General features: G+C 38.0%; 2 protein-coding genes across 2 annotated transcripts; both read right to left on the bottom strand.

Moving 5' to 3' along the window:
- Positions 1-39: 39 nt before the first annotated feature.
- Positions 40-5,714, bottom strand: LOC111456240. The gene is made up of 8 exons (XM_023098057.1): positions 5,438-5,714; positions 3,454-3,738; positions 3,312-3,371; positions 2,999-3,208; positions 1,931-2,049; positions 1,667-1,764; positions 560-684; positions 40-471 (listed from the first exon to the last, which is right to left on the bottom strand). The coding sequence occupies exons 1-8, from the start codon at positions 5,666-5,668 to the stop codon at positions 322-324; spliced, it is 1,278 nt and encodes a 425-aa protein (XP_022953825.1). The 5' UTR covers positions 5,669-5,714; the 3' UTR covers positions 40-321.
- A 1,159-nt stretch (positions 5,715-6,873) lies between these two features.
- On the bottom strand, positions 6,874-25,174 carry LOC111456230 (DNA-directed RNA polymerase V subunit 1). The gene is made up of 18 exons (XM_023098048.1): positions 24,929-25,174; positions 23,455-23,565; positions 22,268-22,394; positions 22,067-22,182; positions 21,298-21,348; positions 19,247-19,414; positions 16,901-17,059; positions 14,881-16,776; positions 14,588-14,763; positions 14,123-14,189; positions 13,911-14,029; positions 12,075-12,229; positions 10,424-10,698; positions 10,063-10,236; positions 9,819-9,959; positions 7,873-9,722; positions 7,562-7,676; positions 6,874-7,480 (listed from the first exon to the last, which is right to left on the bottom strand). The coding sequence occupies exons 2-18, from the start codon at positions 23,536-23,538 to the stop codon at positions 7,202-7,204; spliced, it is 5,952 nt and encodes a 1,983-aa protein (XP_022953816.1). The 5' UTR covers positions 23,539-23,565; positions 24,929-25,174; the 3' UTR covers positions 6,874-7,201.
- Positions 25,175-26,256: the final 1,082 nt, after the last annotated feature.

Here is a 26,256-nt window from a genome sequence, read left to right as displayed (position 1 = left end):
AAATTCAATAAAAGATAGAAAATGCAATGTTTAGCAAAATTACATGAAACAGAAGTTAAAAAAACTTTACTCAGTTACATGTATTTACATTAACGTTTATACATCCATAATTAGTGGTATAGTAAGGACCAATTTCTCTCAAGTGCCAAATTAAGCCTTTCAGCATCTGAGCTTAAGACTCCTATCCCTTTTCATTATCTCCATACAACCTGTATTCAGTTACCTATTCCATGTGATGGATCACTTTTAACAGGGATCACCCTTCTCGTTTTCGAGGTTTAGTCGACCACATATAACGTAGTGTACATGATGAGTTAATTATCATGGTTCGGCGTTCTTACCGATGAACTTTCGAGCATAGGAGGGTGTGCTCCAACCATCTTCGATCATAATAAGGGCAAGGCGTTTCATCAAGTTTTCCACAGCTTCTTCCTCCTTGGAACTTAACATGTCGGTTGGACTCGAGGAACTCTGCAGTGGTTGGCTGAGGTGATCAGTTCATTTTAGATTGATAGAATTCCCTTTCCATTTATTTTCATTTTAGATTGATAGAATGTACCTTTGTTTCCTGATACAACTTCAAGTACTCCAGAGATTGCTCATAGAAGCCACAGTGGTAGAGAAGGATGCTATAATCTCTCAGTTCCTTCATATCAACATCAAGGAGGATAAGCCGTTCACATGCTGCAAGAAAGAACAATGAGCTTACAGATTAAGATGAAGAGTAGAAGTAACTGAACCTTTTCCTTCAGGAGAGAACAAGAATATTTTGGTGCTAATGTGGATGAGAGAGCTAGAGCTTGTATAAATCCATGAGCGAAGTTTGAGATGTCATTGGGATTCAGAATAAGGCTTGTTGTGAGATCCCACATCGGTTGGAGGGGGGAACGAAGCATTCCTTACAAGGGTGTGGAAACTTTTCTCTATCAAACGCGTTTTAAAACCATGAGGCTAACGACGATATGTAACGGGTCAAAACAAACAAAATCTGTTAGTGGTGGGCTTGGGCTGTTGCAAATGGTATCAGAACTAGTCATCAGGCAACGTGTCAAAAAGGACGATGGGACCCCAAGGGGGGTGGATTCTGGGATCCCATATCGGTTGAAGAGGGGAACGAAACATTCCTTATAAGAGTGTGGAAACCGCTCTCTATCAGCCGCGTTTTAAAAATATGAGGCTGACGGCAATACGTAACAAACCAAAGCGGACAATATCTATTCGTGGTGAGCTTGGGCTATTGCAAATGGTATCAGAACCAGTCACCGGGCGGTGTGTCAGTGAGGACACTAGGTCCCCAAGGAGGGTGAATTGTGAGATCTTATATCGGTTGGAGAAGGGAACAATTCCTTATAAGGGCGTGGAAACCTCTCGCTATCAGACGCATTTTAAAACTGTGAAGCTGACAGCAATACATAACAGGCCAAAATGGACAATATTTATTAGTGGTGGGTTTGGGCGGTTAGAAATAAACCAGAGTTTAGCTTGGTGAAGTGTGTTTGGACTCTGTAGTTCTATTCTTTTTATTAAAACAAAAACAGTAGGGAAGTAAATAAATAAAAAAGATGGCATTTTTTCAGTATGGCTAAATAGTTTCTTCACCATTTTTTTTTAATTTTTTTTATTTGATTTTCTATTACAGTCTCAAAGAGAGAGAAGTGTAGCATACCAGCCAATGCACGCCTCATATCTCCATAACGCCTACTTGTCCAAAGTCCACGTTCTAGCCTGTGTTGAGCAGCCTTTGCAGACGCAAGCTGAAAGCCACTGAAAAAGGAAAAAAAAAAAAAAAAAAGGCAAAAAACAGAGATATTAATGCACATATCTACAAGATCTGATTAGAAGGGAGGGGCTGAGGAACGCAAAGAGTTACTGGATGGTGAATTTGGGGATGCAAGTAGGCCTATGCTGCAGATTTAAATAGTTGAAATACCTTTCCTCAATTGCATTCGATCTATCACAACAGTTAGCAACATCAACCGCTCTTAAGAATAAACTTCTGGATTGATTTTGTTGAAATGGCCAAAAAGATCCTTTTAAATTGCTTAAAATCTGCATTCATGTACACAAACAGAGAGTAAATCAGAACTTTTCTAGATTAAAAAGAGTAATTAGAACTACGTTTTCTTTAATCAAGAACGAATGCATAAGCACATACAAAATCGACAACCCAACAAAAAAGAATGCCAAAACCCTAACCTAGCAATACGAAAAAAGAATCCAATTCATCCAAATGTGTAAGGCCTTAGTAACAGACGCCCAGAGATATGTATTAAATCTATCAAGAGACCACATATCCTACTAATATTTACAAAAATCTTTAAGAAGTTTGAACCGTATTAGAAAGGCTAAGTACTCTTTTCTTGTTAATTGGAAGCCTAAAGGTCCCACTAGAGGCGTAAGGAGATCCTATTTCCCCGTCCTTTTTTAGGGTGGGTGTGAGATCCCACGTTGTTTGGTGAGGAGAACGGAGCATTCTTTATAAGGGTATAGAAACCTCTCCCTAGCAGACACGTTTTAAAAACCTTGAGGGGAAGCCCGAAAGGGAAAACCCAAAGAGGACAATATCTGCTAGCAGTGGGCTTGGACTGTTACAAATGGTGTCAAAACCAAACACCGGGCGATGTGCCAACGAGGAGATGAGCTCCGAAGGGGGGTGGACTTGAGGTGGTGTACCAGTAAAGATGCTAAGCCCTGAAGGGGGGTTGATTGTGAGATCCCACATTGGCTTGGGCTGTTAAAGTAGTAGTTGATGCTCTTAGCAGGTTCATTTTGGCACAGTGGATAAAGGTCTCCTTGAGGCTTGGGTGGGAAGGGATAGATCCCATCATTAGCATCTTCAATTTATTGATGATACAATCTTTATTTATCCGGGTAGGAAAGATTTATTTTCTAATGTTAACCATTTATTGTCGATCTTCAAAATTCTGGTCTTAAGGTTAACAAATCTAAGAGTTCAGTCATTAGTATCATATTTGATAAGACCAAGACTAAATATTACCTCCACCAACAGACTTTGGGTTGTTATTATGTGTGGTTGATCAGATTCCTTGCTTTTCAGTTTATGATAGCCTGTGGGAAGGCTATAGTCGTCATGAGGATGATATATCTCAACATCAAAATCCAGAAGGCTCCATAAACGAAGCATTTTCAAGATCTCAGAGTATATGAGTGAAAGTTGTGCAGATGAGCCTGTACCATGTGTCAAAACCTGTCAACATGAAACAAAATATTTCCAAAAATAATTCAACTCTACTACAAAAAATAAGAAAGAAAAAAACTCAAAACAGAAAATACAGGGCAGAATCTTTTACTGTGTGAAGATATAAAGCTTGTGGTTCCAGTTGAGCTTTAGAACTGGTTCTTCTGAAACCCTAAAAGATGAAATATGTCACTGGAAGAATTTTGAGATATGTTTAACTTGTTATACCCGTTTTTGAAATTTAAAAATCTTACCTTAGTGACATACATGTACCTCTCTATACTCTCCAAAAAACTTTCAGGTGATAAATTGAATGAAGATTTATAGTGAGTGCAATAGCCCATGGAAAGGTCAGCTAGACTATGAATAAATGCATCGATGGGAAGAGGAACAGATGAATGAGATACCAAGGAATCATCCTCTGCTGCAATATAAAGAGCAGCTTTCGCCAAATCAACACGCCTATTAATGCTTATACTTGTTTCCCTCTCTATATTGGATAAATATTGAATCTGAGTCAAGAAACCCTTCCTAGCCTCCTGCATAGTCATTGAGCATCAAAATAAGATTTATTTGACAACCGTTTTGTTCTTAAGAAACTAGAGCATGCCCTTGATTTTTGATAACCATGTTAACCAGCAGAGCATAAATATCAAACTGTGCAAGAAAAATAACTTCCGATAAAAGCAACTTAAATTACTACTGGGGTCAAGAATTTGTCATGTACAGACAAGAAAGTTAACAAAATGGAAATAAAATGTTCTCGTTCATGAAGGAGGAGAAAATAGAAGTAGTAGTTGCAAATGCTTAAAGCTAATCAGTGATCAACACTTTTTTTTTCTATTTTAAGAAACCAAGCTTTCACTCGGTAGAATGAATGAATGAATGTATGAGGGCATACACAAAAGAAGCTCAGCTCAGGGAAAGAATTTCACAACTACCTGGTGTAACGGCCTACAAGCACACCACTAGTAGATATTGTTCGCTTTAGTTCGTTACGTATCGTCGTCAGCTTCACGGTTTTAAAACGCGTCTGTTAGGGAGAGGTTTCCACACCCTTATAAAGAATGATTCGTTCTCCTCTCCAACCAATGAGGGATCTCAAAATCCACCTACCTTGGGGGCCAGCGTCCTTGCTGGCACACCATCGGTATCTGGCTCTGATACCATTTGTAATAGTACAAGCACACTACTAGCCGATATTGTTTGCTTTAGCTCGTTACGTATCATCATCAGCTTCACAGTTTTAAAACGCGTCTATTAGGGAGAGGTTTCCACACCCTTATAAGAAATGTTTCGTTTCCCACTCCACCATTGTGGGATCTCACAATCCACCCCCCTTGGGAGTCTAGCGTCTTCGCTGGCACACCGCTCGCTGTCTGGCTCTGATACCTTTTGTACTGCCCAAGCACACCGTTAACAAATATTATCCACTTTAGCTCGTTACGTATTGCCGTCAGCTTCATGGTTTTAAAACACGTCTGTTAGGGAGAAATTTTCACACTCTTATCAAAAATGTTTCGTTCCCCTCTCCAACCGATGTGGGATCTCACAAAGGGATTCTAATCCAAAAGAATAAAATCAAGCTGATAATTACAAAGAGTTTGATGGCTGAACGCTCATAGGGAAGCATTAAACCTATTAACCTCCCAAACTTTGTTCCAAGATAACTAATAAGAGTCTAAAGAGAAAGTGAAAATAAACCTTAATAAACCAGGATCCCTATAGAATGACTTCTCAGATGTGCTCAGGAGATCAAACAACTTTTATTGTTTTCTCTCTCCAATTTTCTTTTAAAATCAGAGTGCTTATCATCTTAACTAATAAACCAAAGGGGGAAATAGTGAGGCACTGCGCCAATCCAAGAACAATAAACCGAAGTACAGGTCAAAATAGTTTTGATCTTAGAATTCTTGTTTCTAATTTGGTCCCTGTAACTACAAAAATCTCAAGTAGGAATTAACAAAAACTAACGAGTAGTTTGTTTTAATATCAATCACGAAATTGAAAAACAGAGAAGATTCAGAAAAATCCCACACAACAACAAGAAAACAAGCACATTCCATTTCGGCAAAAGCTTTTGCAAGACCGAACGTAGAATCAAAAGAACTGTTTAGACTTGATCACCAAATAAATAAGCAACAAAATCTCCCTGAATGCCCAAATTAGCAGAACGTTATGAATTAAAAGCACCCTAATCAAAAGAAAACAAATCAGAAGACAAAACAGAGGAATTACCTTAGCGTAGGAGGCGTCAATCCCAGAAGAATCCATGGCATCGTGAAGAATGAAATGAAAATCCTGGGGAGCAATATTGTGCCGAGAGCCACCAGAACAAACCACTCGAAATCTCGGCTGAATCGAATGCGATGAAGAAGAACTGAATTTAGAGAATTTGGAAGAAGCTGACAGTCTTGGAATCCATAAGGAAGCAAAAGAAGAAGCAACAGTGAAGGAATCCATTGCCATAGAGAGTGAAAGAGAGAATGGCAGAGAAAAATATCTTCTCTGCTGCTTCAGGTCGTTACCACTCCACGAGAAGGACAGTTAAATATATTTTTTATTAAAAAATTTAATTTTAATTTTAATACAAGAAAAAAAAAACATTTCAACATTTATATTCTTTCTATTCTATATGTATTATATCATGTAATAAATTTTTATTTAAACTAAAAAATTTACAACTAAATTAAAAATTATTCAATAATAAAATAAATATAGTGTGTGTTACGACGGGAGGAAGATAATAAGTAAACATATCCGTTGTATTTAATAAGTTTACCTAATATGGATTTGAACCAATATTTATTATCGTCTATCATTTATCATCATAAAGAAAAATAAATGGACCGATCACATCAATAAGTTATGAGTCCAAGATTGTTGACGAACGACCAATAAAAATAATATATTTTCTCATGTCAAGATGTGACGTGAAGGTGGTGATGATCACCCCGGAGTATGTTTAAGAGCCCTTGAAAAGCACTCCAAGACTTGTTAATGCTCATGAAAATCTAGCTCGGTCCTCCATTCATTTGACGAGAGGGGTAGACAATGAAGTCACTTCACAACCTCCTTTTTGTCCCTGTGATGTAACAGTTAGGTCAATGCATAATATTTTTTTTTTTTTTTTAATTTTGTTATTTTGTTCCGTTTTAATGTTCGATGATGATCTAAAAAATCATGTAGCTCAAATTACAAACATGTTCGTGGAACCTAATTCGAAAAAAAATATTCCGAACTATCACCTCATCTTTTGAGAAACGTGTCCAAAAAACTGTTGCATATTAGCACGTTTTTTTTTTTTTTTCGAGTGAAAGGAAATTCTAATAAAGCTTGTTACTCGAACTATTCTAATTGTGTTCCAATCGTGGACTCGAAGGTCAAGGACATCCCATCTCACTCGATGCCTTTTCTTGAGAAAATGAGGTTCAAATCATAACCACCAGTCCTATTTGTCGAACGTGAGAAGATTCTATGTCAGGTTCCGTAGTCATTTGAGCTTCAAATGAGAATAGTGAGAGGCGTGGTATGTCAAAACGTCTTCTCGTTGCTACCCTTTTCTCGAGCACCTACACATTCTCGCTCTGCAACACCGAGCAAAAAAAATGTAACCAAATCATAAAGATCGAATCGAAAAGTTTAAAATGATTGATGAACATAAAGGCACTCCACATTCCAAATTAGCCTTCCTATTGATATTGATCAGAAGAATTGTTTTCAGGCACATACACACACAAGCTTGAACAAGACAGCAGCATAGCAAGTACTTAACTTTAAAGTTCTTAAGGCTGCTTGTTATATATATATAATATATATAGATATATATATATATATATATAGGGAAAGAAGAGCTGAATCTTCCTCTCCTGTTGACCCCACAAATACAAAATCATCTGCCTTCTATGTACAACTCAAAATAGCAGAAAATATGATCATTTTTGTACCTCTGTACTACAGAGGAGGGGTTCCTGAGCTACTTTCAAATGCTAAGAGACACCATTACTGTTGTTGGCTGCCATTTTCAGCTTCTTCTGGGATCGGCGTCAGCTCTCCGCCGACGTTTTTGTTCTCGTTTTCCTCTGATGCTGTGTTACGATCTCGGGGTTTACCTGAACGAGGCTTCCTGAAGTACTTCGCCACGAACATTTCAGCCATGTCGGGATACTTGCCTTTAATGAAATTGTCGAGGCATTTGCGATATGAAAAGTCCTCTTTATGACCGTCGGTTGATACAACGTAAAAGCACCTGCTTTCCTGAAAACTACTGTGCCGACTAACCTGTTGAGTTTAAGCGCTAAATGATGTAAGATATCGTCGATTGTACATTACAATGTATTTCAGCTCAGATTAGAAGCATACCATGAAGTGGTCAATTCCAGCTCCCATTTTTACAGCTTTGTCAGGATGGAAGTTGAATACACTTTGAAGTATGAAGGATTGATCTTCAGCAGACAGAGGATCCCCATCGTTGTACCTTCTCACAAAAATTCATGAGTGAAAATTTAAATAAAATGTCTTTGTTTAAGAAGAACAAATTAAGAACATGAATCTCTAAATACATTAGCAGACGTTCCGAGCAGCGTGTACAAACAAGAAAGAAACGGCACGAAAGTTCATGAAGAAGCTGATGAAAAACGTGTTAAGTGAAAGCATTCAGAGAGAAAAAGTACCCAGATTGATGCATTATTTTTCTGATGGATTGCATTATAGGTTCGATGTCAGCAAGAATATCTTGTTCTTCGGTTGTAAACATATCCAACCGTTGTCCTGATGCGGTATATAATCCGCGTAAATTAGCATCGTCGCTCGTCATTCCAGGAGATTTTGGAGGACGGTTCTTCCTATTTTTCCACTCCCCGACGTTTCCTCCCCAACTTTTTGATCCTTGATTCTTCTTATTATCCCATCCATGTGAACTTGTCGAATCGCTCGAGTCAATATGAGAGCCCCAACCATGTGAAACTTCTGGCGATTTTTGTTGTTCCCAACCTGATGAAGTTTCTGGAGGTTTCTGATTATCAAAATGTTTATTTGAATCATCCTGAGATTCCTGACTGAACTCTTTAGGTGTTCTCTGGAGCTGCCCCCACGAACCCTGTGACTGTGAGTCCTTCAGGGAGCCCCAACTTTGCGAGTCCTTCTGGGAGCCCCAGCTTTGTGAGTCCTTCTGGGTGCCCCAGCTTTGTGAGTCCTTCTGGGAGCCCCAGCTTTGCGAGTCCTTCTGGGAGCCCCAGCTTTGCGAGTCCTTCTGGGAGCCCCAGCTTTGTGAGTCCTTCTGGGAGCCCCAACTTTGTGAAGCCTCCGTAGACTTCTGCTTCTCCCATGGCTTATCCATCTGCTTCTGAGAGTCCCAACCTCCTGAATCATTGGTAACTTGATCACACTCATGATTCGGTCCTTCATTTAACTCGATTCGGGATCCCCAGCCATGTCGATTTGATTCATTGTTAACATGTGAAGGTTTTTTAACTTCCCATGATTTCTGTTGCCCCCATGCGTCGTTACCGTACTCTCCCTGGGATACCTCGGGTGGTTTCTGTTGATCCCAAGAATGATTGATGGCAACTGAATCACCATGCTCCACCACTTTGGATTGAAAGTTATCCTTCGAGTCACCAGTCCTTTGAACGTCCCGGCCATCCCACCTATCAGACACCTTCTCTAGGTCCATTGATGCCTGGCCATCATTCCGGCCTGCTTCAGATTCATCACCATCTCCAGCATTCTTCCCCCAACCCCCTGCAGAACCCCAACCATTGCTATTGGGAGAAACTTCTTGCACATGGGCCAGCCATGGTTCAGCTTTATCCTTAGCCCGACTAGACCAATTATCTTCTGTTTTAGAAGTTCCTCTTGACCAAGCCTTATCATCCCATCCACCAGATTTAGACGCTATCTCGACCTTTTTATGGAAGGCGTCTTGTGTTTCAGCTTTATTGCTCTGCAAACCAGACCACACATTTGATTTTTCGGGCGCTGTTTCTCCTTCTTTAAAGCTATCGACATCTTTAGTTTTCATCCCCCATGTAGCTGCACTATCCCAACCTCCAGTTTTTGGAGTATTCTTCGTGGAAGTAAAGGAATCTCGTTCGACTTCTTTTGTAGACCAGCCATTGTCATTTGAAGCCTTAGTAGCCTTATTTCCCCAGCTTGGTGTAGTATCCCAACCAGATTTTGAAGTGGTCACATCAGGGTCAACTTTTGTCCCCCAACCAGACCAGTCATTGTCTTGGGATGTCTTACTATTTTCATTACTTTCCCACTGCCCACCACCAGCGGAAGCAGCACCAAGAGAATGATTATCCAAACAGTGTTCAAATTCAGCACTGTCTTCAAAAACTGGCTTCTCAGAAGTAGAGAAGGGCTCCGGGGACAGAGTCAACTCGCCATATTCATCTTCAACCATTAGATCGTCGATCTCTACACCTAGACATGCAGACGTTGATTCTTCCGATTTACCACTTCTCACCATGTGTAAAAAGTTATAAACATCTACAACATCAGCTTGTTTCGATCCTAACTAAAAAATAGAGAGAAAAAAACGAGTGTGAATGAGTTGAACAATAAAAACGATCATAAAGGGACGACGACGACAACAATAATAACGAATCGCTACCTCTTTTTGGTCCCAGAGGATGTCAAACTTTGATCCAGTACCAACAGCAACATGTTTACCCCAAGAACAAGATGCCACTATGCTTGATAAAGAATCTTTATGACATTTTGTAGCAGCTCTCTCAAAACATCTTCTTGGTGTCTGTAAATCCATAGATCAAATGACCAGTAGAGTATCAACAATTAATAAAAATGCAACTAAAAATCATTTGGTTTTCGAGAGAGAAAGCACAAGAGGGGCTTACAAACAACGTTGCTTCTGTAAACGGTACTTGGATATTCAACGCACGAGATAATGCTTTATATCCACCTGAATTGAAGCCAATCATATTTCCTGTGCATGTCATACTGTTCGCCAGCAGAATAAGATGATCTCCGAGTACACCTTTTGAAACCATTGACACCGACTTCGAAAGTCGCTGCATATAAAACATCTCATGTATCATTTTCTTCAATATTCGTCATTCAACTCTTTTTTCGACATTAGCCCTTTAATTCTTTTCTATGAAGTCCCCTATAATGCAGGAATTTTCCATTCTACAGAAAAAGGTTTCAATAGAAGTACTTTGATGGGACAGAAAGGAGCATATATTCCTCTCCTCGTACCTGAATCGTTTGATCAAAAGCGCACGAAATGCCAAGCAGTTTTTGAACTTGTTTAATTGCATAAGGAACAGATCGTCTAGTATCAATCAAATGAATTATAGGAAGGCAGCAGTCCAGCACGTTCCTCCATGCATCACCATCTTCTTTCACGGCCGATTTTTCTAGACAAACATCCAAGGCTAGTTCGCCATCCTGCCACCTGGAAGGATTTCTTTCCCAACTTGTTGAATCTGAACTAATCCAGATCACGTTTGCAGAACTGATCCGAGGGTCACCTGTCAAAATGGTGAAAAAGATGTCGGGAAAAGAAATTGAAGCACAAATAAATGTGTCATTTAAACTCTTTGAACTTCAAATTTGTGAAAAGACTCGACATAAAGTAAATTCTTCGAACTTCAACTCCTACGCATTAGTGTCGAGGTTGAGCTTCGATTTCATACTGTGAAACTAGTTTTAATAAGGTTGTGCCAGGTATTTCTCAATAATCTGAGTTCACACACGAAAGCAGTGTCCGCACTTATTCGTGGAGTCTAGAAGTTAAGATATGGTCCTACTTATATGATCTGATCAAGCTTTCACTGATTTCCTATATTAAATTGATTAACCAACTTAAGTCAGTTGGCCTTTGACTTGGCAATTTCTTGAAAGCTTGAGTGGCCTATAATTTGGTCACTCAATAACAAAGGTATAAGAGCAATAATTTAGATCTATTGATTAAATTTGAGTAGGAGTCAAGAAAATGTTTTGGAACCTATCGACAAATTTGAAAGGAAAGTTGTGACAGCCCAAGCCCAAGCCCACCGCTAGCAGATATTGTCTGCTTTCGCCCGTTATGTATTGCCGTCAATCTCATGATTTTAAAGCACGTCTATTAGGGAAAGACTTCCACACCCTTATAAGAATGCTTCATTCCCCTCTCCAACCGACGTGGGATCTCACAATCCACCCCCTCAGGGACCCAGAGTCCTTCGTTGGCACATCACTCGGTGCCTGGCTCTCATACCATTACCATTTGTAACAGCACACGCCCACTACTAGCAGATGCTGCTCGCTTTGGCCCGTTACGTATTGTCGTCAGCCACATGGTTTTAAAACGCGTCTACTAGGAAGATGTTTCCACACCCTTATAAGGAATATTTCGTTTCTCTCTCCAATCGATGTGAGATCTCACAATCCACCTCCTTTGGAGGCCTAGCGTCCTTGCTAGCACACTACTCGGTGTTTGGCTCTGATACCATTTGTAACAGCCCAAGCTCACTGCTAGTAGATATTGTCCCCTTTAAGGAAAAGTCCAAAGAATACAATATATGCTAGTAGTGAGCTTAGATTGTTACAAAAACATTAAACTAAGACAGACATAACTTGAAAGGTAAGAGTAAGTACGGCAAACAATAAATACATTTTCCCTCGTTACCCATCAACTTCGAATCTTCAAGCAAATGAAACTTCAAATTCTCACATAGACGTGCGTACTAATCCATCTAATGTACAACCACTCTTTAGTGCTTATACCACAGTAGTATTCAATCTTGTTAACCTTCCACGTACTAGCGCAATTCGAATTACCCGTGTTTTTTAGAAAATAGTACAGGTTTGTAAAATTTACAAGCACCTCAATCAAATATAGAATGGATAAAAGAAAGTGATATACCCTTGATGATTGTTTCTGAAAGCAGTGGAAAGACTACGTCAGCAAGGATGTGGGAAGTTCTCTCCAAATGAACATCTCTGGTCTCAAGCCAGAATGTTAAACATGGCATATCAGTCCTCTCTTCTCCATTCCGTTGATGAAAAGAGCAGTGTTCACTGCCAAATGCATCAAAAATAAAATATTATTTTTAACCTCTTAATTTTTCTGATGTACTACGCCCCGTATTGAGTGTACGCGAAGCATTAATAATAAAACCCAACAGAAAAGGTCTACCAAGATATTTATTAAAAAGTAAACACAAATATGCCCAAAAAATGGTGAGAACTCAGCATTAAAATTGATACTTCAAATAGTTATCGATCTCGTACATGACAAGAAGACCAGCAGTAGGTAATACTGTGAAAATTTGAAGGCCGATGGATTAGTTCGAATCAAATAAACTCAAACCCGAGGGAGGGGCTACCCTGTATCATTGGTTTCAGCAGCCCAAGTTAAAAATAATTCAAGTACTGCTCTCCAGGCCTAATACAGAATATCTCAGATGTAAAATTCATCTTCTTCCACATTCGTTAGAGAGTGACACGAAGGTTGGGACTAGAATGTGTGAGAGAGAGATTTGAGAGGAGGTTGAAGGACACTCCATCTCTAACACGAAGGTTGGGACTAGAATGTGTGAGAGAGAGATTTGAGAGGAGGTTGAAGGACACTCCACCATCGTGTGAGAGCGAGATTTTGTAACTGTCCAAGCCCACCGCTAGCAGATATTGTCCGCTTTAGCCTGTTACGTATCATCGTCAGCCTCACGGTTTTAAAACACGTCTGTTAGGAAGAGGTTTCCCACCCTTATAAGGAGTGTTTCGTTCTCCTCTTCAATTGGTGTGGGATCTCACAATCCACCCCCTTTGGAGACCCAGTGTTCTCGTTGGCACACCGCTCGGTGTCTAGCTCTGATACCATTTGTAACAGTCCAAGCCCACCACTAGCAGATATTGTCCGCTTGGGTCCGTTATGTATCGTCGTTAGCATCACAATTTTAAAAAGCGTCTATTAGGGAGAGGTTTCCACACCCTTTCTTTCCAGACTTCTTGGACCAATGTAGATTCCAGAACAGCCTTCCCCCCTCAAGTATCAGACAGCAAGGATTTTGTGGTGACGGATCCATCCAACCAAGGAGCCATTTCAAAGAATCCTCTCCCAAAGAGTAGACTATTGGAGCGAGCTCTAGTCTCAATTCAACCCACTCAACAGCTACTTCATCCTTTAAATTTCTTCTAAGATGTAAATCTCAGAAATTATTTTCCACATTCCATATTTCATTAACCAAAGCCAAGTTACAGAGTGAGAGCCTATAACGAAGTGGATAGCATAAGGCAAAGGGTGGGTTTTGACCCAAGAATCAGTCCAGAAGAGAGTATCACCTCCATCCACCGCCTGATCTTTGGTCTTTAGTGTGGCTTTGTTGTGGTTGTTTTGTGTTTGTTGATCTTTTTGTCTACTTGGAACTTCGGTTCTTTTTATAACTTTTTGGTTGTTGTTGGCCTCTTTTGCTTTACTTTTGGTCCTTTTTTCACTACCTCACGAGAGTTTATCTCCCTCAACGTAGTTTGTCACTTTTCATTTATTCAATGAAAATTTTTATTTCTTGTTCCAAAAAGAAAATGAAAGTCGTAAGGATGTAGTTCACTTATTTGTTTAAAAACTAGTTCAAGCGCACTTAAACGCTTGGTTCAAGAATTTGTGAACTTCAGTTTTATCATCGTGAGAATCTAAAGTGGAATCATATAAATTTTCAATTTATACGTGGCATACATACATAATATGTACATTAAAACTAACCTGATAAAGAATCGTAATGCAGGAGCAAGTTTCTTCTTCTTCTTTTTAAAAGAACTGATAGTCTCTTGGCATCTTCGTAAAACGTCAGCCATGTTTATCCTCAATTCTTCCAGCAGCACCTGTTAAAGAAAGCTCTACTAACCGTGCAACACGTACGAAATAAAAAGGAACTTGGTGATAAGAAAATAAGTAAAAGGAATACAAATTCCGACCTGGTTAAGATGCACATGTCCGACAAGCCCTGGACCAAGCGCTGAGGGAGTTGGTTGTCTGTTATATCTGAAATAAGGAACATGCAGGCAGGAACGTTTGTAAGAGCAATTATCAACAATTGAACTATCTTCTCTCTTCTCTCTCATGAATAAATAAGAACATAAACACCGTTTTTGTCATAACAAGACGATGTTATTAAAGCTGACAAGTACAGGAAAAATTCGAAAGAATATCTTATCCTCCACATAGAAGATTACAGAACATAGAACCGCTATCAGACAAGAAAAGGACATGATCCGTTACAAAAATTTTATTTTCGTCGAACAACCAGAAATTCGGTAAAAAATCAATAAAACTACAAAACAGGACAATTGAACTGGTTATAACAAATAAAATATGCAATCATAAGCAAAGTAAAAACAGAAGCAAACAAAGAATAACAAAGGTGCAATAAGGAAACATACTCTATCATGAAATCCATTGCGACATCTTTAAGCGTGACTTTCTTAAGATGACTCTTAACCACATATGCTGCATTTTCATTGCAATGTTTTCTACCACAATCACAGTTGTTTAGATATAATATCACCCGACGATCTACAGGCTCGTTCTTAAAACCGACCTTACAAAGAAGAATTTCCTGCCAGAAAGAAGGGAAAAAATTATCAAGCACCCAGAAATAGGCTGAAATTTTGGTGCAGTGGAGGACAACAAATTTCTCAGTGAATTGAGCAAAAAGATAATTATCGATAATCACCTTCATCATGTCCCATGAGGAATTGCTACTGGGAGTAGAATCAAGAACTGCCTTATAAGCAGGAGTTGACATGGCAGTAGCTGCTAGAACACCAACCGGTTCACCAGGAGGGAATAAACCATAAGGCTTCATCATTCCGGCCTTTATTCCATACTCAAGTTGAATGATGGAATTGCTACAAACATTCCTCACAGTACCGTCATAACAAATTACAACATCTCGAAGGATGGCCATCAAGTTCTTGAAAAGAGTTCCAGGTTCAGTAAGCCCTCTCGATGAACGTACCATTACCTCTCTTGTGGAAATTGAATGGACCATTTCCTCGTACGGATCTAATCCATGGAAAAAACAGCCTTTGACCAATCCAAATTCAGCAGAAGGGTAGTCATTTTTATCAGAAGAATATCGATTGTGAAACAGAGAGGCTACATCATCTATCAATGTCTTGGAATAAAATTTCCCCTTGTCAGAAAGCTGCAATCCAAGAAACCCAATTTGTTGAACCACCTTGTTAATAGCAGCATCACTTTTGGAGTCAAATAACTTCCCCAATGAAGATAACTTTAAGATAAAGTTCGTAAATGGAACTTTGACCGATCGTATGTGATTCTCTAACTGCAACTCTACCAGCTCATTGAAGGATGACCTTAACTGATACAGCAAAGGTGATATTACTTGAATATTCTTTTGAAGAGCTTGTAAAAATGCCATGGGCATGGAATAATCATCCAAGCTTACACTGAAACCTTCTGAAAATACATGTTCCATCAATAACGGCTGTAAAGAATCAAAAAATCTCATAACCTCTTCAGGACCCTTCTGAAAAAAAATTGACGTCACAATTTCATTAATTAATGATGGCATAGCATCTCTATCAAAGTCAAACTTAAGAAAATCACTGTTTTTAATCAAGTAACTATCCCCATGACAGTCAAAACAAGAAGGCAACACAGTTTGAAGTATCTGCAAAGCAGTCCAATGAAGACTATTAGAACGAACTCCCAACAAGGCAGGAGGTGGCAGAGATGAAGTAACAAACATAGCCAATTGCTGCGCTGCAGCTTTGCCGAAGAAATATTTCCTGAACATCATCTTGAGAGACAACAATGAATCATTAGCCAACTGCAAATTAAGGTTCCCACTATGAGAGCTAAGCAGCTGCTTTTCCACAGAGAAAAGTCCCAACACCTCAGCTTTTGCTGCAATGGACTGGGGATAAAATAGGTGAATACAATCACCATCAAAATCTGCACCCAAGGGTCCACAAATTAGAGGGTTGATCTTGACTGTATGGTCATCGTGCAGATACACCCTCAGGGCTTGCAAAGAATGTTTATGAGTAGTTGGCGGTCGATTAATGAAAACAATGTCTCCATCCATGATCCGCCGATGAACTATTTGACCAGGTTTCAGATATGTATGGCCCATTGAACCTTCACGAAGTGAATAGGCAGAAGAACCATCTCTATAGGTTAAACATAATTTCTTATCCACCAGTTCCTGTAAATATTTTATGTTATGCACACTAACTCTCTCCTCGAACGTGATCCTTTGGGCAACTTCAAAAGGCACACCAATTTCATTAACTAGTTTGTAAGCATCCCCGGTAATCACACTGCGGGAAGAGAAACCAGAGCCTTTCCGAATAAACAGAGTTCTCATTTTCTCAAGCCAGGCTTTAGTGGAAGGATCATTTAACTCTTTATTTACACCATATCTTGCATCTATGCCACGAGATGCCTTAACAGTCCCCCTAACTTGGAGATATTGATCAACGGCCATTTGCAAGTCATTAGCTTCTACTTCATGAGCTTCAAAGTTTGGAGCACCAGACCTAGAACCTTTGATGATTTCCACTTGCTTAAGAACTTTCTTGAGCATTAAAACAGCTGGATCCTAGGTAATAACACAAAAGTAAACTACAAGTACAATCTAGTAATAAAACTATCAATAACAATATGTTCAATAAAAATTAAATAAATAAATAATCCCAACCAGTCTACCCGCCCTGAGATCTTACCGAAGACATGATCGTAACACCATCAGAAATTTCTGGTACAGACAAACAGTTGGGAGGGACTGGTAAATATTGCAAGACATATCCATCCTGAGGATAATAGCCTTTGCCAGCAAGCTTTTTTCTGGTCTCATTAGGAATTTTCTTTAGCATTTCCTTCACCTGTCAATTTTTTTCCAAAGCCCACAGTGAGTACATATCAATGGCAATAGCAAGCATATACAACTTTTTTTTTTTTGGCAGGCCAGGAGGTGGGGGGAGGGTTTATTCTCTGTAGAACAGCTGTACATAAATGAAACATAATTGAAATGCAAGCTCAGTTATCAACATCTACAACCATGCATTCGAGTTGAAATATCCAATTTTTACCAAGATTTTCTCCCCCATTAGTCAATGTATTTCTTTCATAGTTTCCTTCAATATTTAACTGTTCTCTATTTATCCAGCAAATCTTTAGCGTTAAATCATTTTATATAATTATTTTCTCTCTCTCATACATGGACATAATCATTCCCTTCATTCTTTTTTCGATAAGAACAAAGATCTTTAGGCTCAATTTTCTCAAGAGCTTACTTATGACCTATTTGTAAGGAGAGGACTTCCTGAATATTCAAGGACAAAGAGCTTACTTCGATAGCCTTTTCGAATCTTTGTCGCTTTGGCTTTCTCTTGGTATAAATTGTCATCATGATTTAGTAACTACAGTTTATCTTCTCATAGAGTCTAATGGAAGAGTATTTTGTAATTTTCTTTGGATAAGGGAGCTCATCCCCCTCCTTTTGTAATTTCTTTCATCGACAAAATACAATTATCCACAAAAAATAAGAAACAAAAGTAAAAAATTAAGAGCATACAATAGACATTCCAACAAAAGAATCCAACCAAACAAGAAGAGTTCATCCAGAAGCACAGATAATTACAGAAATTTTTTAAAATTGACATACAAAGAGGGGGAAATAAACCAAGAAAGAGATCAAGCCTCTCCCCAAAACCTCTCAGTCCCTCTAAAAAACCCTTAATGTTCCTCTCAACCAAACTATTCCACAAAACGACTAAAAGAAACAAGCATGCCAAAGGTGAAAGAACTCAGTCTGTCACAGACGAAAGTTGCCCTTGCAACATATAACAACGATGTCTATTCCACGTCAAACAAAGTGGAGAGAACGTCTTTTGACTCACAAAATTTATCTGCATTAATAAATTATTACAATAATTGAAAAATATACTACCATCCAATATTTATTAACAAGCAATGATTTGTTCAATGAAGTACATCACTAGTTACATAACACGATGGCATAGGTATCTTTGCACCTAACATCACCAAGGACCTTCACCAAGAGAAGTCCTGGAATTATTTGGCACCACTTGTTTTTCTCACATGTGTCTCACATCTATCTATCTGGATCCCATTTTCTCAATATTCATTCGTTCTTCTCTTTGACAAGGCTAGAGGCCTAGGAAGGTTGGAAACTTCGCTTAATAAGTGGGGTCTAGATGGTTCACACATCATAAGATTTTTCTAAAAATAAATTACTTTTGAGATTCATATCAAAATATATATATATATATACAGATACGTTTAACATCAATGTCAACCCGAAGTCTTTTTAATAAACTTTCCCTGGCCAATGTCGATATCATATCTTATTTTTTGTATCTCTCACTCTGTTAGCTTTTTCATAGGGTGGGAATGGGGGTAGGACAGGGGGTGGGGATGGGGGGACAAGATATCATTGGATGAAATTTACACAAGATAAGGAAGGAAAAGGCCTTCCAACCATCCCAAATTTGGATTATGAATAACATCTCCATCAATCTAAGTCTTTGATGTAGGCTTAAGCTTGTTCAAGGCTCGGTTCTTTATTACAGTTCTTTTACCGTTTGAAGCTAACTTTTGTTACCGTGGTTTTTACTGGAATTTTATAGTTTAGTATTTTATCCTACCAACAATTTGTTGGCTGGTTAAGAATTGGTTAGAGTTAAGCTTGTACAAATCGGCTGGTTCCGCCTATCATTTGATTAACTAATTAATCATTGAATTTCTTGGAGAATTTGATACATCAGTCTCCGTTAGTTTCTTAAGAACACGAAAAAATAATTTTTTTAAAAATAGGAACATTTCACAGGAAATTGAAAGTACATCTCATGGGAGTGCATACATACTCAAAAACATAGGAAAGAGTTACTTGAATGGACACCAAAAATCAGTTCACCAAAGCTTACACAGCCACAAATAAGAAATGTAGGAATCAAAATGGGTCCGTATAATAGAATGGACAAATAATTCTCTAAAAACAGAGGAATGAAAGAGATGTTAAGAGAAATGGAGGGCAGTGAGTATTAAACCTCGCAAGGGAGCAAAGTTCGAGTGAGATTATCACCATAACGAAAACCATATCTTTCTAAGAAATCCCAAAATCCTTCTCGTAGTGATGTCCTTGATGGTACTTTTAATTGCAAGTAAGTAGCACCATCTGACTTTTTTGCCTCTCGAATAGAAACTTGCGAAGCATCCTTCCAAAAGAAAACGAAAATGATTAGTAGGTGCAATGAAGAGAACTCAAACTAAAATCTTAAACAGCCAATAAAAACCAATTTCTAATCAGAGAAACATATTAAATTATAACATAGACCATAATACTTTGATCTTGATAAAAAAAAGTGGAAGACTACACGGACATACAGAGACACCAAAGCAAACAACAGCAGGATCAACCTGAACGAGTATTTACAAAAAAATAATAATAATAATAATAAAAATAAAAATAAAAGTCCAGACACTAAAACCCGAAAAGAAACATAGAATATAATAAGGGACCACATATTACTATAAGATCTCTCAAACCTCCTAAAGATTCTATTACTTCTCTCATCCCATAAACTCCAAAGCATGCCTATCTCGTAGAACTCACTAAAGACTCTCCTCCATGATACCCTCCCAATTCGCTAGGAACAAAAAATCAAGGAGAACTCATATAGCCCTAGTGACTTGCTTCGATCAAAACCAAAAACCATTTTCCTACAATCCTCCAAAGTGAAAGGCGAATTCAACAAAGCTTTGCCAACAAAAGAAGTTGGACGTCATCCATACAAAGAAGAGAAAAAGAATGAAATTCCTCCCTCAAAAGCCTTGTCCCCTTTCAGGATCACACCAACCTCATCCTCAAGAACGCTAATAAAATTCTTGTTCCTTCTACCACTAGCAAGTCTATGGAAATAGATTGAACCTTGCCTTTTGTCTCCAACTCACACTTTCCTTTTTGACAATCTTTGCAAACTTAGCTTTTAACGCCAACAGCTCTTCCTTAGAAGACTCACTACGTTTGTGGAGGTCATTTAGAATGCTGGTACTTTTGTTTGGAATGGTCATGTAAATTTGACTGGAGAGTTTCAGTTGCTTCTAGCTCAGTTCATACTGTACATACTGCTACGCGCTTGTTTAAGGTCATCTTTTTGGATTATTCCAGAAACTTGAAGTTATTTGGAGTTTCCATTTTTGGTTGACTCATTCCTATATTTGCTTAGAATCTTTTATAAGAAGTTGAAGATAGTGAAGGCTTCAGCTCAGCTTGGATACTTTTGGGGTGGGTTAGTTGTTTCTAGCTCAGTTCATCTCTTGGTTCATTTGGTTTGTTTCCACAAGATTACTATTCTCATCATGGTGTTCCCTCTTCAGGCCTCAGATTTTATATGTTATATGTCTTATTTGGGATGCTTTCTTATTATTGTTTTTGTATCCACTCCCTTGTGTGGAGTTTGTATCTTTTGATCACTAGACTCTTTTCTAAATCAATGAAAAGTTTTGCTTCAGGTTTAAGGAAAAAATCTTCCTATGTTCCAAATCCCAAATTTCCATTTCAGCATTCCAAACATCAGCCACTGAAGTATTAATGTGATCGACCTCCAGCCACATCAAGTAACCAAACTTTCTTGACATCAAGTAGCCAAACTTTCATGGCCTGTCTTCAACTCAATGAGAAACCTTTAATTAATTGTACAAGATAACAATAGCCGCCCAAATTTCCATCCTTCAAGTTTTTGCTTACAGAAACCTCCCCTGCAACCGAACTTTCCTACTGATAAATCTTTTCCTTTAAAACTTCAAAAACTCTAGGACATGGTTAACACCACAACAAATATCACGTGAAATGCACCCTCTGAAATACTAGTCATTACAATAGAACCAGAAAGGGAAGGGATAGTGCTGCAACGGAAAAACTTGCCAGTACTCATAATTGTGCACTACAAATAAAACAGAACTAAAACAAGAAAATGAGTCAAAAGCTGATAAAGATAGCTTGAGCTTGGCATTTTCTGTTTCTTTTCTTTGCGTCAATGAAAGGGTTTGAATTTTGTTCAGACGAAGAGAGAAAAACAAATGAAAATGGTGTACTCACCTCACAGCATGATAACAATCTTTCAGCAAAACCAACATTCTTCGAGGGAAACTGAAGATAAACGGCAAATATCCAATAAAAATCAAGCCATATAAGTCAAAAATGAAAATAAATAAGAATAAAAGCCTGGCATGAGAAAAAGATGGTTTTCCGTCTTTTGTAAATTTCATTTCCTTTCCGAACAAAAAAAAAAAGTGGTAGAACCATTCTATGTTTTTGGCAGTTTTTTCCTTCTCGATGGTGAGAAAGGCTATGATAGAGTTGTTAGTATGGGTCCTAGAATGTCAATATAGAAGACAAGCTTCAAAAAGCTACCACCAACAGCCATAAATCCATCAGTTTGTGCGTTAAGTATGAAGATACGAAAAGACCAAAAATGACAACTTCTAGTGTTCGTATGCTTGTAAATGTGTTCTCTTATTCGATCGGTTCAATTTATTTTAGGAAATGGACAAGACTCGACATATTTCACAGCTCTTTAGCAGTAACTAGATTTCATAGTCTGATTAGAATACTTGTTGCTTTTGTATTCAGTTATAGAACTGATTTCTTATTCTTTACTATGGGTATCACAGTGTACAAGCCGCTTGTGTTTTTTTGCCATACCAATTAAATAAGGATTTGTGATCTAAACTATATTCATAAATCACATAGATAATTAGCCTGTCTGCTCAACAGTTGACATAAAGATAAAGTCAAGCTTAGACATGTTGGCACTAATCGTCAATAAAACAAATGTACAGATCGCTGGAAAGGAACTCCTAGATACCTTGTTTTTTTTCATTTTCAAGCACTTCAAACAGAGCAAGCTTAACATCTTCTTCAATTCCGTAATGTGATTGGGATGATAAATGGGAATTGGTAATTCGATATATCCAAAATGGCCTGAAAATTGGAAGATAACAAAAACGGTCAAGTTGTCTTCATGAATAAACGTCAAATTATCAATTAAGTAGATAATCAGAAATACCTTCACACTTCCCAGGTTCAGAAGTACCACATGATTCACATTTACCATATTCAATTGGTAAACCAAGAAATGGATTTGAGAGCTGACTAGCATGGGTAATAGGGCAATCACTAATAGCTGCAATACACTACAAAAATAAAAAAATAAAAAATAAGTAAACAGACAGAGCAGATAATCATGAAAAAGAAAAGAAAAGCACTAAATAAAGTTACTGTAAAATAGTCGATTGGTCCATAAAAAAATCTTAAAATACCTATTCTATTAAGTCACACAGACGTAGAAAAATAATTCTATAAAATCATACAATGGAAGTATTAGAAAAAGTTCATGGAGTATGATTAGTTAAGTGGAAGGATACATTGTTGACACGAAAACTTTAATTTTTTAAGTGAAAAGCCTACCGTACTGAAATACATTTTTAGTTAAGTGGAAGGATATATTGTTTTTTTTCTTTTCTTTTCTTTTCATAGTTTAGTGAGCAAAAAAAAAAAACAAAGCTTATTGTTAAGGGAATGAAGAGAGACTAATGCTCAAAAGATACAAACTCGACAAGGGCATTCACAGCAGAATATTGTCACTAGTAAAGTGCCCTTTGCTACCCCTGTCCACTAAGAGTCGACCATTTCGTTGCTTAAATTTGTAGAGAGGAAAAATAAATAAATAAATACAATTAACCAATGAGATCCCATTTCTCCTTTCCTTAATGATACTGTATGAGATATGATGAACATGGGGCGGAATGGGGGTTGTCAGAAGGTTTCTCAGAGGGATGTCTATTAGGCTACATATAACTCACTTTGTGCTTGCAAAAGATGCACATTTTTTATTTTGAAACAACAAACAAAATTTTTCATCGAAGTAATGAAAAGGGACTGTAACGGGAACCTTATATATGAAAAATAAAACCATTCCAATTCAGACACAAGTCTTGGATGGAGTAATTTGCAAAATTTTTGGAACGAGAGCACTGTAATGAGGCCTTAGGTCCTGGATAGAGTAACTCATAAGAGATTTGAAAAGCTGCATTTCTTTTTTATTGGTATGGAAGATTTAGCTTTCGTTGCTGAATAGTGTTTTCCCTTTTTCTTAATAAATGAATTGGGAAGTTAGCATCAACTAAGATCATTGATGTTATAATTATAAAACATCAATTTGTAGGTCTATGAAGTTTAATAGCTTCTACTTACAATTTCTTGACCATTGGCCAATGCAAATCTTATTCCAACTATTTCCCCATCTAAAATAGAGGAGCAACAGGGTGCCTCCTCCATAACTTTCACAGTAACTTTCTTCTATTGCTGCAAAATGAAAAAATGAAAAAATTCATTAGCAAATATCTGGATTGAAAGATGAAACTACAGCCTAATGGGAATCAAAAGAGTAAAAATTGCGAGAATTTTTCTATCCACTAGTAGTTAGGAGAGAGTTAATGAAGAAAGCAACCAGATTAAAGGAACAGTAAAGTAAGTTTTCCATACAAGAACAGAAGGCTCCCTTATATTTACTTTCTATGTAGCTACAAGCTAGACGAGAACGTTAAGACAGTCATTCTTGTATTTGAAAGAAACAAATCTTCATCGATAAAACGAAAATGCCACATATTAATACTGTAAAATGGAAATTCTTCAATCAAGAAGATTGAATGGCCAGTGTCACGGTGAGAACCTTAACCCTGACCTTTCAGATTAATTATGTGAGCATTTTGCATGGTATTTTTGTGATTCATTATTTTTAACATCGGCAGGAAGTGGAGGAGGAGGAGGAGGCTAAGGCCAACAAGGTAAGTGACCTTACTATCAGCTCAGTCAAAAAACTTGTCTTATGTATGACGACACATGCCTAGTGGTGCTGGCATGTGTCATTTATGCATTATATGTTGTGATGTGCTGGCTAAATTATACTAATGACGTGTGATATTATGATGATGTAACGACGATGACGTAACTATGACGTTGTTTGACGATGATATGACATAATCACTAACAAGCGCCCTAAAACAAGCTTTAAGATGCTTATAGCTGAGTTCACCATTTCAAAAATGGAACTGCGAGTTGTAAATGTACCAGAAACTTTCGGTAGAGTTTGTCTCTCATTTCATGCGTGGATTTGAAAGAATGTAGTAACCATTAGCAGAATAAGAACCTTACATTTTAAGCATATTAATTGTTACATACACAAGAAAAACTAAGTCAACTGAGAGTGAAGCAGACGAAACAGAGCCCATTTCCCCCCTTTTTTTTTTCACTTTAGCAAAGAACAGAGTCCATTTCTTGTTCTTCAACTTAAATAAACATGCAAAGCCACAGAGAAAGTAAACTAAGAACTAAAATTATAAACCCATAATCCCACAAAGATGTGAAATTGTATCCTTAAACAAAAACCCAGCCAGTTTTCCAACCAAAAATGAGCGAACAAAAAGGAAAAACAAGCAAACGGTCGTCCAACATGAGATGACTCAATCGCCCAATTTTCTCCCCGAATTCGTTCGCTCCAACAAAAATCAAACACCGAGAAACGAAACAGAAACGAATAGGGCAAAATGTACCTGAATGGAAGAACTCGAAGGAGTTCAAAACCCTACAAGTAAGTCCCAAAAGAGTGGCAGTACCGGAACGCGCTCCAGAAAGAGATTGTTCTATAGTGAGGGTTGTGTGTGTGTACCTTTACGAGAAAGACAATGGCGTTCAAGAACACCCAGTAGCTGCTTCGCTCCCTCGCTCGCCTGCTGCTCCTCTCTCTTTCACACTCCCTTCTCTTCACGCATTTCTTATATGCACTCTCTTCTAAGAACTCATTCAGCCATAGCACACCAAGAAATTAATCATCTTTTAAAAGGAAAAAAATGTCGCTTTATAGAGTATGAATTTTGAAGGGTGGCCTCTTCCCTTTTCCTGTAAGCTTCTATATTTGATTTGGCAAGGAATGGTTAGGGTGTTCAATGTTTCTAACTTATTTTGTTCTTAATCTTCTCATTTTTGCCCTTAATCTATCAAATTTTTGTTGGGTTCTTTTTTTTTTTTTTTTTTAATTTACTCGATGTCAATGGATAAGTCGGAGTTCGTTAACATACGAGTTCGGACTGTGCTGATGGGTAGGTTGAATTCGTACATCGAGTAGCATCGAGCTGGTGTGTTTATGAGTTTGACTCGAGGGTTGGACAGATTCCTCTCGATGTTGAATTCTTAATTTTTCATTGGAACGACTAGGAATATGTCCATAAACGAGTTGGAGATCACTAACATGCGAGTTGGTCTATGCTGATGGGTTAGTTGGATTCGTGCATCGAGTAGCATCGAGCTGGTGTGTTTAGAGTTTGACTTGAGGGTTGGACAGCTTCCTCTCGATGTTGAATTCTTAGTTTTTCACTGAAATAAACGAGTTGGAATCGGTAAAATATGAGTTGGACTATGCTGATGGGTAAGTTGGATTCGTGCATCGAGTAGCATCGAGCTCATATGTTAACGAGTTTGACTCGAGGATTGGACAGTTTTTAGTTTTTCACTGAAATGACTGATCGATGCCTTAACGTTTCGTACACTTGAAATTTATTTAGTTTTTCTTCGAAATTTCAGTGAGTCAACGGTTTTTTAGAGTTTATAATTTTGTGGTTCGTCTTATAAAAGTTTTACATAGGTTGTATGTGAGGTTGGGTCTCGTGAACTCTAGTTCAATCATTTTAACTTAGACTTATTTGGGTCTCGAGCTCAATTTCTCCTAAATTGATACAAACTCGTTTAAATTTGGTATCAGTTTTCACAATAAACACGGTTGTTTTTAGGAATTTGTGAGTCGTAGTTAAACAATAGCACACCAAACGTGTTATTCTTGCTTTAACGGTTGCCAGCGTTATGACTTTATCGGTTGCTTTCATGCATTTGTTTGTTTGTTTTGTAGCCGAACATTTGGCGCAAAACGACGATTTTAGAAGTAGCGTAGAGTAAACGGAGCGAATTGGGCAAGAAATTAAGCAACCGATTTTAGGTCAAATT

This window comes from Cucurbita moschata, unplaced genomic scaffold, assembly GCF_002738365.1.
Source record: "Cucurbita moschata cultivar Rifu unplaced genomic scaffold, Cmos_1.0 Cmo_Scf00002, whole genome shotgun sequence".
Classification (NCBI taxonomy): Eukaryota; Viridiplantae; Streptophyta; class Magnoliopsida; order Cucurbitales; family Cucurbitaceae; genus Cucurbita; species Cucurbita moschata.
The sequence above is the reverse complement of the archived record's forward strand: the minus strand, read 5'-3'. Positions and strand labels throughout refer to the sequence as shown.